At 32.0% G+C, this 11316-nt stretch overlaps 1 protein-coding gene across 7 annotated transcripts; it reads left to right on the forward strand.

Moving 5' to 3' along the window:
- Window positions 1-3465: 3465 nt before the first annotated feature.
- SYN3 (Rad21/Rec8-like family protein) lies at window positions 3466-10719 on the forward strand. Of its 7 annotated transcripts, none has more exons than XM_039025514.2 (16): window positions 3466-3658; window positions 4441-4575; window positions 5012-5158; window positions 5480-5747; window positions 5820-5866; window positions 5970-6019; window positions 6144-6199; window positions 6309-6745; window positions 6849-6957; window positions 7309-7445; window positions 7530-8161; window positions 8667-8712; window positions 8828-8873; window positions 9257-9392; window positions 9711-9851; window positions 10421-10719. In XM_039025514.2, exons 3-15 carry the CDS (start codon window positions 5035-5037, stop codon window positions 9801-9803), a joined length of 2181 nt encoding a protein of 726 aa, XP_038881442.1. In that variant the 5' UTR covers window positions 3466-3658; window positions 4441-4575; window positions 5012-5034; the 3' UTR covers window positions 9804-9851; window positions 10421-10719. The 7 variants fall into 7 exon arrangements, with proteins under 7 accessions (XP_038881442.1, XP_038881437.1, XP_090167861.1 ...); XM_039025508.2 differs by having other exon boundaries at window positions 3490-3658; window positions 6132-6199; XM_039025509.2 differs by lacking the exon at window positions 4441-4575 and having other exon boundaries at window positions 3467-3658; window positions 6132-6199.
- The last annotated feature ends 597 nt before the right edge of the window (window positions 10720-11316 follow it).

Consider the following 11316-nt stretch of genomic DNA (forward strand, 5'->3'; position numbering starts at 1 on the left):
CATTTTGAAAATTTACTCAAACCTGATCTACTTTTATGTCTCTACATAAAGTTCAAGTACTCATGCAATAGTCATGAGTTTTTTAGTTTATTGGATTTTTAAAATGAAATAAGTAATACATATTTTCAATAACAACTTATTCAATTTTCATAATAAGTTTTATTGTTTACAAACTACGAGTTTTATGATATAAAACCCAACAAACTCCTACTTGGACTAAAACTCCAGTGGTAACTTATATATCCGAATATATAAGAGAGAGTTTTTGAGTTTTACAGAGAAATACAATAAACTAGGGCATCACATACTCATAGTTTACCATACAGTATCCCATACCCAATATTTCTCCCACTTACCCTAGGTTATTGACCTAGTATTCCTAGTCTTAATAGGTGATTCTCTAACACTTTAGCTGAGAGAATCTTTGTAAACATATTATTGTAAAATAGACTTCTTATCAAATAGAAACTCTAAAAACTTAATCTATTTTGGTTTGCAAACATCTTCTCGTTGGTTTTAAACTTTATTTAAAAAAATTTTCAAAAATTAAAAAGAGAAAAAGTACAAAATCATGTAAAAATTATTATAAATCTCTCAGCTCATTGGTATATATTTACAAAAATTAAAAAAGTAAAAAAATCTACGAAAGCATAAATAGTCAATCACTGTCTTCTCTATCACTTTGCCGACTTCTAAATTTCTTGAACCCCAAAAGCAAAGTTTTTTTTATCCATTATCTTCATTATGTGTGCGTGTATAAAAAAAACTACAAAAACATAAAAAAAAAAACATTAAAGGAGCTTTTGACATGCATAATTGAGTTGAGTTGGTAATTATTATTTGGAGAGTTAAATAATTCGCGTTTGGGGTATAGAGTTGAGTTGGAATGTTTGTTTTTGGGGTGCTGAGTTGAATTAGGATAACTACATTTTTTTTTTTATAATGAATTTGATGGATTTTTTTGCTTTTTTGCTTTTTTGTTTTTTTGTTTGTTTTGTTTCTTTTTTTTTTTAATAAATCCCAACTATGCACATGTTTTCCTAAAATTGTTACACTAAAAAATGCACAATTTTTTTTTCCATTCTTAAAACATAACAACTTCTTACAAAGTAAACATATACTTAACACAAATTTTGAATTCAATTACATAACATTTTTTTTCATTCCTAAACACCAAACATATTCCAAACAAATGAAAACTTTTAACAATTACTTAACCCTCACAACACCGGAGAAACTTAAAAGTTGAACAATTTTTTGTTTTTGCTTCTTGAAAAATGTAACAACTTTTTGTTTTTTCTTCTTAAAAAATTTATCAACATTTAAAGTTAGTGGATCAAAGATTGAATTAATAATTTTATCAACCGAACCCAACTCACTTTGGATTGCTAACCAACCCTAAATATGTCCACATGCTTTTATGAAATTTAAAAGTGAAAAAAATGAAAAAAAATATACGTAAAATGAAAAAAGAGAGAGATGGCATCTTCTTCAAGAACTAGAAGAGATACATGAAACAAAAAATTAAGAAGAAGAAAAGAAATATTAAAAGGATTTGTTATTAAATAAATAAATAAATAAATATATCAAATACAACAAAATTTCTAAAAAAAATGAAAGCAAATAAGTTGGGAATAGTCGGTTAACAAAATTAAAGTAAGAAAAAGAAAAGGGAGAGGATGGTTGAAGTAAGCTATTTATAGAAAAATTCAGATTTCACATCGTAATTTGATTTTATTTAAAAAAAAATATTTCCCTGTAGTAGAGATTATATTCTATAATGTTATTTTTTTTTTAAAAAAGAAACCCCTTCATTTTTTACGTGAATGGTTATTTATTTATCGTTAAACTTTAGATCTTAAATCGTAGAGTAACCAAATTTTAAACCACTCAAATATGGGCCTTAATTTTCCAGTTGAATGACATTTTTTTTATAACAAAAATTTAAACCAATCAAATATGTTGTTCACCATAAATAAGTTTTTTAGTGATATAAATAAATATTAGAGATAACTAAATTTTTTGTACGTGTATGCACAACATAATAGAGATTTTAATTTTTTAAATACCTACTTTTAACGTGTATGTACAAAAATAAGGGAGATTTTTTTTTCTTCCCATGTGAATTTGAGATTTTAGAGATAAAATCGATTTTTTTTAAACCTCTACTTTTAACGTGTGTGCACAAAAATGGGGAATATTTTGTTTTTGTTTTTTTTTACAAAAAATCTCTACATTTAACGTGTATGATTTTTTTAAAGATAAACTTTGGATCTTTAACCCAAATATTAATAAAATATTAGAGATAACAAAAATTTTAACTAATTTAATATGAATTTTTAATGATTTTAATACAAAATTATATCATATATATATTTTCATTGATTTTCATGTATATAAGTTTCTTTTAGTTTAATCAAATATTAGAGAATCAAATTTTAAACTAATAAAAAATGGATTTTCATTCATTTTCACATGTATGAGTTTTTTGAATGATATAAATCAAGTTAATGATATCAAATCTCATGATATTTTATATTTTTAAAAATACTACATATAGAGAGAAAAATAATAAATAAAATCTCGTTAAAAATAAAATCTTTTAAATTTTTTCATATTTCTTTAATCCGTATTAAATTAAAATAAAATTTCAAAAAATAAAATAAAAAAAATGAAAAGATCAATTTTTTTTTGGGGATTTTAATATTTTATTTTTTTATTATCTTTCCATTGAAATGTTTTTTCCTTCTTAAAACTTCAGATTATTTAATAATTTAAATGTCATATTACCTAAAATATCCATATAACCATTCATTAAAAGGGAAAAAGGAGAAACCAAATATTTCTTTCATAGTTCTTTTAGATAGTATAGATAAGAGATGACATGATAAAATATGATTTCTTACAAGTCTACTATGTCGTGTGAATGTCAAAAATAAGAAATGGGAAAACTCTTGTTTTTATTTTATTAAATTAACGAGAAAAAAATTTATTCGGGAAAACTCTTGTTTTTTTTTTTTTTTTTGTTAAATTAACGAGAAGAAAATTATTTAATAATTACCCTTTTAGATTTAGATTAGATAGCATACATAGAGTGATAGAGGATGTATAGATGGTTTCTATAGATAGATAAATCTACGAAATAATGTTTTATCCAAATTATTAAAAAAATAATATATTTCAATATTTTTAAGGAAAAACTATACGTGCCACGTGGTAGAATCTAGTATCCTTAAAATGATCAAACCAAACCGACTACTGGGCGGTCGTCGGTCGGTCTTTAACATTCGAAACATTGGTACAATAGTACCCTTGAAACCAATAATGGTAAATTTTGAAACAATGTAGGGGTAAATCCGTCAATAAAGAAAAGAAACACGCGCGGTGTTTTCGGTGGCACGTGTCCACAATGCTGTGAAATTGGCGCCAGTTTTTGTTTCCCGCGCCTCCTCTTCTTCTTCAATTAAGTATCGAATTCTTCAGAATCTTGGTTGGCAAAAGCAAAAACGAAGAAGAAGCCCTAGCACCAAGCCGCTCCCTCTTCCTCTCTTCTCCAGCGTTTTCCGGCGACGTTTCTCTCCGTCAAGGCACTCTGATTGGCCTCAAGGCAGTTTACTCCGGTCTGTAAATTCGGACATTTTTGAACACCAACGACAAGGTTCGGAGTCTTTTCAGTAAGATTGTTGTTTTATTCTCCTTTTCGAATTGGATTAAGTACCCTCTGATTCTTCCACTGTTATGTTTGGGTCAGTTTAGAAGGTTTCGATTACGGTTCTATATGTATTAACATGGTTCGAACGAGTTAAGACTTGATTAAAGTATGCTAATCAGTCTTTTACTTGTTAAAGTTTGTTGTTTGTAGTTTTGATTAAGGTATGTTTTGGAATGTTTGAATGTACGTTTTGCATGATTTCAAACTGATCGAAATTGTTTCTGCATCTTTTATTATTAGAAATCATGTAGTATGTGACTGCATTGGTTTTGTATCTTTTTAATTGTTTTTGCCAAATGAAAGTATGTGGCTGTTTGTTTGAAATTATTTCGAATTTAGAGTATGTTTTGGTTTGTCACATATGACAATTATTGGAAAGTCTGAATGGTTTGGTTTGATGAACTTTTGTTGAAATTGTTATTTGAAACTCTACTTTTTGTATCAAATGTTTGTGAAAGGATTTTGATTGACTCGATGGGTTTTCTGGATATGCGAAGTTTTTATTTTGGGAATTATATGCTTAATTTGTAATAGTCAAAACTTGAATTGATGCTGAACTGATCGACTAAAACTTATTTGTGAGAAGTCACATTTTTGTGCTTTGGCATTCTTTTGGAATGAAGATTCATATCTGTGTGTGTTGCACTCACAACAAGCAATTGAATGTTTTGGCTGATTGCGAATCTACATCTCCAACTGACTGAATGAATGATTGGGGTTATTGATAGGTAACCACGTATGACTGAGCTAATTCAATTGTGCATCTTTCCTGCTCCGCTAAATGAAAGTATCGACTGAACGGAAGTTTTGCTTGATTGAAAATTCTGTCTAATAGACAGTATTGAAAGTTTTGTTTCTTAAAGGTATTGAAATTTTGATCGAAGGTTTTGGTTTTGTTGAAAGACTATTTGAAAGTCTTAGATTGAAATTTTAGTTATGGAAGTTTATTTGATTGAAAAATTGGTTTTGAAAGCACTGTTTATAACAAAGTTTTAATTAAAAGTTTTGCAATGATTTGTATATTCATTTCAAAGACTGATATGAGAATTGCTTATTGAGTTGTGCTCATTTTTGTTTTTCCAAAATGTTTTTCAAATGAAGGATCAAGTGATAGTTTTGAAAGAAGTGAAGCATAGCATTCTAGGACAAGGAGTCAAATAACATTTGTAGGATTTGATAGTCTATCCTAGGAATATCTTGTAGTATGTTGCTTTTGTTGTAAAAGTTTCTAATTGTTATGTTTTTTTTTTTGTAACTTTTATTTTTATTCGTTATATTGAAAAATACGAGCTGTTACAGTTTCAGCTTCAAGGAGAAAAGAAATGTTTTACTCGCACACATTGTTGGCCCGTAAAACCCCATTGGGGACCGTGTGGTGTGCAGCTCATTTGCAGCACCGTCTCAACAAGAAAGACTACGAGAAGACTAAAATTCCTATCGTCGTTGGTTAGTATCTTGTTCATTTTGAATATCTGATGCGCTTGTTCTTGTGTGTAACCAGTTTGATCAGAAGTACCTTCTTTTTTCAATCGAATGGGAGAAAATTTGTTGGGTTTTCATTTTGGGTTTCTGTGATTGGCATTTCAAAGAATTAATTTGTATTGAGATTTTACATTTCCACTAAGATGGGGTTTCTCTGCCTTAATTGTCGAATTCTGGACCATTTGTCATTTGTATCTTCAAGGTATGAGTTTTCAAGTGCATGTATGAGCTTTTGTGAGTTTGGATGATCTCTGATTCTTGTCTGGGATGTATGTCTTTTTGTAGATGCAATCATGTTTGGAGAAGTTCCTCTAGCCCTGCGAACGTCAAGCTACCTTCTCTTGGGTGTTGTGCGAATTTATTCAAAACAAATTGATTATTTAAAACATGATGTCGATGTATTGGTGATGGAGCTACGAAAAATGTATATGCACGCTTCAGCAAAACTCACTTTGCCTGAGAATGCCTATCAAGCACCTTTTCATTCTATCACTTTGCCTGAGACTTTTGATCTTGATGCCCTGGAATTGGATGGTGATACATATCATGATGGGTAATGTCTTTAGATTCCCAACTTTATGATTTATTTGAAATCTCTCTCACACCAATGATTTTGTTCCTACAGAGTTCCAGATACTCATCTCAGGAGTCTGGAAGAGATCACTCTAGCAGGTTTAACAGTGTTTGCCTTTCACATTTACCCTCACCCTTCCCCAGTAATCTCCAACTCAATATTGTCTGGACTTAGAAATCAACTAACCCTTTTGCATTGCAGATCAAATTTCTGTTGGAAGAGATACTTATGTAGATATATCTTTCGATGAGGTTCTGTCTTTTTATTTTTTATTTTTTTTATTTACATTAGTATAGGTTAAGTATCTTTTATACTTTATCTATGTTCATTGTCATTATTAAAATTGCTCAACTTTATACATAGGATGTCATGCAGGATTTATCACATCTTGGAGAGTCTCCTGATTTGGGGATCCAATCAATGGAAGATGAGTAAGTCTCTCATACTTTTCAAGCCGAGTCTTTTTCTTGATCAATGATTGGACTACAACCAGGCGACTGTTCATGTTTTCTTTTCTTTTTTTTTTTTGGGGGTGTACAGCGTGATCCCTCCACCTCATGTGGATACTACTATAAATGTTGAAGTCCCAAGTGTTAATGAAGATGTACTTAACATGACACTTGATGAGGACAATATGGCACAAAGTTTTCCAGAAGTTGAAGTTCCGGATCCCATGTATGTTCAAGATTTTGGTCTGAGTAATCAAAGCATGCGTGAAGTTGATGACTCTCCTGAAAATGTTCGAGAAAGGGAAGGTCTACAAGAAGATGTCCCTGATTTTATTACAAAAGATGTTCCTACGGTGTCTCCACTTGGTAAGGATGCCATGACTGAACCACAAAGCCTCATAGACGAGAATATAAATCAGGAAGATCTTTTACCAATCATGGAAGAAAAGACGACTCTTCCAAGTACATCATTACCGTATGAGCAAAGTGCCGGACCTCCAACTTCTGCTTCTCCACCAGAGGCATTTAGTAAGTTTAATTCTAATTGGTCTATATTTGGAGTTGGATCTAATTGGTGGCAAATAGCTAACAGTTTCTCGTTTTTGGATGTTTTCTTCTCCGTGTGTTGCAGAACAATCTTCCGTGGAACATGTTCTTCAACCCACTCCTCCACAGCAGCCAAGGCCAAGATCAAGGAAGAGAAAACAATTCTTTGACAAGTCTACTGTGTTGACTAATAAGTATGTTTATGATATCTATCATTTAGGTACCATTTGATAACCATTTTCGTTTTTTTATTTTTGGTTTTTGAAAATTACGCTTGTTACCTCCCTATTTCTTACAATGATTTGCATCTTTAAGTATAATGATTGAATTCTTAATCAAATTTCAAACACAAAAACAAAATTTTAAATGCTACTATTTTTAGTTTCCAAAATTTGGCTTGGTTTAAGGGAGAAATTTGGAGGTGTAAGTAGTGGATACGGTCTTAATTTTTAAAAACAAAAATAAAAAACCAAATAGTTACCAAACAGGGTCTTGACTTTTGTGTTTATTGTAATCAGTTATTGATATAGAAAGTTGTGTTGCAGGTTTATGAAAGAGGCTCTCGAGGATTCTAGTGATTTATTACGTGAGAGGAGAAACATTCCAAGCTCTTCTTTGGAGATATGGAAGTTAAACAACAAGTTGAAAAAGGAAAATGTTTTCTATCATCCTTCCATCACTGGTAAGTGGGTTTTTGTTTTGGTTGTTCTTTGTACTTGTTTACGTGTTCCTTTAATAGCATAAAGAAATGAGAATCTATATGCAGGTCTTTGTCATGATCTCTCTGATATTTTTAATGTAAGCTACATTGCTTCAAAATGTCGTACAACATCCTTGGAGGAACATTTTAGGGATCATGGTGATACGAGAAACATTGCTTCAACAAGTGAAACTTTCTTCGGCGAAGCAGATGCTCCATCTCCAGCTCCAGAAGATGCTTCCACTTCACATACCGGAATTCCAACCACCGACGTTCCTGTTGGAAACATTCCTTCAGCAGGCGTAACTTTTTTGCCCTCTGTAGTTGCCTCATCTCTAGCTCGAGAAGCTGCTTCTTCACCACATCCTAGAATTCCACCCACTGTCGATCCTGCTTCTGCTTCCTTTTCTGATATGGAGATTGAACATTGCCGTGATGTTGAGGGCAGTAGGGGGGATGATACCTTGGCGGACTTGGTTGTTCCTCCAACAAGGTTTATGCCTTCTCCTAGGCCATCTGAAGGCTTAGGTTCACCATCACTAATAATTTCATCTACTGGAAGACTGTCAACGCCTGGATCTGTATCAACTGAACCTTCAAGATCCATGTTTGAAACTCCTGGGACAGCTGACGAGGGACTGGATGCGTTAAATCTTACACTCTCGGGTATTCCTGAGCAGATTAGTACTGCAGATGAGGTAGGTCTTTCTGCTAAATCTAATGCTTCGTATTCTTCTGTAATTTATCTAAATAATGCGATCTTCCTTCTTTTTATCAGCCGGAAAAGAGGATAGTACTAGCAGGGCCACAAAAAAGGAAGAAAAAAAAAAAATTCAAATATTAAAGATTTTTTTTGGTCTGTATCATGTTTGGATTGAAGTTGATAAATAATTTAATGCCTTGTTATCATCTTCTTTTTTTTTTTTGGATTTGAATTAGTCTGATACTAAAGATTTAATACATGAACTAATAATTTGAGATGATCTTGGAACAAGAACAAGAATTTTGAGTTAGGATTTATTATTTCCATATCATGTTATATTACCACCTTTGAAAATGCTCAAGTTAAAGTAGTGTTGATTAAATCATAAATCGTCACTTCTTCATTCTTCTATTTAGATGCAAAAATCTTCATTCTTCTATTTAGATGCAAAAATTGAAGTCACAGAATGAAGTTCTAACTTGCTGAGATATATATTGTAGGATCTTTATTTCCTGGAAGCAGATAGCTCACCAACTGGTAAATCAAGTAATGTTGTTCTTCCTGTTACTATTCAGATGTTTCCTTTAAATCTATTTCTTGGGTGCGTCATATAACCTGAAATTCTGTTGTGGTGTTGGGGTGTAACGTGCTTGTACAACAGGGTCTCAGGGAACTCATGGTGTTGACTCGTTGTCAGTGAGAACGAGGTACTCTTCTATCATTTCCATTACAACCCTTTTAGTTACAGTGACCTCATTTATTGATTTTTTTTAGTTAGAAACAAATTTCATTAACAAGGGTGGAAAAAAGATTTCATTGACTAAAGAACATATAGAAGGCCAAATTCGTAAACCAGGGTTACTTTAATTAAAATGGCCAAATCCCCAAAAATCAATGGGTACAAATGATGCCAGAATTTTCTATGATCAAATTAATAGGGTAATTTAAAAACATATATAATATATATAGGGAGAGAGGGAGGTTAAGAGCCAGAAAACTGACGAAGTCTAAAGAAAGTAAAACATTTCAAGTACTCTAAAGTCTAAATGCCTGGTTATAATTGTCCCTCCTTTGTGTTTAATGTGAACAGGGCTGTAGGTCGGTATTTAAGGAGTCTTTCTCCTATAAAATCAATCTCAAATGATTCGACACAAGATCTTTCTTTGAATGGCATCCTAGAAGGAAAAAGAAGAAAGCTATGCGCACGGATGTTCTATGAGATTCTGGTAATTTTTTTCAAAACCTCGGAAACTTGTTGCGCTATATTGGGTTGGTAGAAAAATACCTAAACTTCAATTTGGAAACATCTAATCTTTTATGGTAAAAGAGTTGGTTTTTAAAATTGCAGAAGAATGAATACTAACAGATTATTTGCACATCTTGGGATACTGTATTATGACAAATTGAACATAAACTTTCTTCTTTAGTGGTTCTTTTAAGTTTTTCAGTTTCACCCTTAAACACATAAGGACCTTCTTTACAAACACACTAAAATAAATTTTATTGTCTACTGATATTAGATTTGTGACTGCATTGTTCATTAGGTTTTGAAGAGTTATGGACTTATCGATGTACAGCAAGATGTACCTTATGGTGACATCACTTTGAAATTGACTCCAAAGCTTTCTATGCCTTAAATATAGCACACATTATATATTTGGCTAAGGTGTGCACTGTATTTACCGGTAAGGATCTTACTGCACCTCCCTTTTTTTGTGTATAAAAAAACAATTTCTTTTTCCTTCTCCCCATTAATCTGATTTTGCATAAAATGGAACCTATATATATAAACAGAGAGAGTAGCAAACAATTGTATAAGAAGATTCAATCTTTAGTTTTGGAAGACTTGAGTAATTACTCTATACGGAGGACAAGATTAAAGGATGTGCTTCATGCACTTGTAAGACTATATTGTAGCTTTTGCAATAACTGTTGCAAAGATGTAATGGTGGTAAAACAGAACTTCCTTTAAAATTTATTGGCTGAAGCTGTCCTTTTACCTAAAAAATCCTTCCTACTCGTTTTCGTTTTGGACATTCGATGTGATTGTGTAAATGCTATTTGCTAGGAGGTTGAGTTAATTTTGGACATTTGTTTCTTCTTAAAACAGATCCTGTTAGATGAAAGTTCTACCTCCTGCTTTCTTACGTTCAGTATCTGTATGCATAATTGCTTGCTGTTTTTACATCTAGGTATTGCTATTCTTACCACTACACCTTGTTTATGCCAATGCTGAATCTCAATCTTTAAATAGGTTGCTGATGACCCTCTGACCGCATGGTAGTTTCGGGTAAATGTTCCCTGTTGCAAGAGGAGTTGGATCGGTGTAGCAGTAGCAAATTTTGACCCATGTATAGCATGGTTTGTAATGGTTTTGTGGTAAAATGCCTAAATGTAAATTATTAAAAGGCTAATTATCACTATTTTGTAAATCACATCTTGTATTTATAGATCATATCAGAACTCGTACATTTGATGCGTAGAACATGTCTCTTGCATCGGTTTTGTTTAGATTCAGGATTTCCTTAGATTGCCTTTCCAAGATTTTCAGCATGATTTCTTTAACTTAAAAATAGTTTTTTAAGCACTTTAAATGTCAATCCAAGGAGGCTTTAAATGGGTAATCAAATTGGTTATTACAAGTGTAATTGCTCCACGGTAGGTGTGATGATCTACTACATGGGTGAGCCCTTTGGTTCAAGTTTAGGATGACCCAACAATGCCTAGGAAAAGTAGAAAAGAGCAGAAGCATCCAACTCCAAGCAGTCGATAACTACTCATAGCTATTATCGTGACATCAAAGAAGGGTTTGACCCAATGCTTTATTGCTGTCTTAGTTGATCTTGATTTGACATTAGAAGTATATTGTTTTTTTCTTAATTATCGAATACTTTTGTCTATAAGTACTATATATTTGATTCCATTCATAAATTTTCTTTCCAATGAGTAATAGTTATTAGTGGTGAGCTGTGCTGTGGTAGCTTTAATATAACTTGTGACCATGTAAGTTCAATTAGGCTGTTCTACAAAATTTCTATTACTTTGCCTAGTATAGGCCTTGATATAGGAGCATCTTCTGAGCTCCAAATGTGAGTTCAAACACTGCCTTCCAAGCTTTTAACACCATGTTGGAAAAGAAATAGACAATTT

Source organism: Benincasa hispida, chromosome 3, assembly GCF_027475165.1.
Source record: "Benincasa hispida cultivar pf3 chromosome 3, pf3_genome.v1.1, whole genome shotgun sequence".
NCBI lineage: Eukaryota > Viridiplantae > Streptophyta > Magnoliopsida > Cucurbitales > Cucurbitaceae > Benincasa > Benincasa hispida.

Bases quoted from the DNA above. Each gene is read 5' to 3' on its own strand.
- SYN3 (XM_039025509.2), top strand. From the start codon at position 5,035: ATGTTTTACTCGCACACATTGTTGGCCCGTAAAACCCCATTGGGGACC. The intron at 6,200-6,308 runs GTAAGTCTCTCA...GGGGGTGTACAG, and splicing joins ATCCAATCAATGGAAGATGA to CGTGATCCCTCCACCTCATG. The intron at 8,162-8,666 runs GTAGGTCTTTCT...TATATATTGTAG, and splicing joins AGATTAGTACTGCAGATGAG to GATCTTTATTTCCTGGAAGC.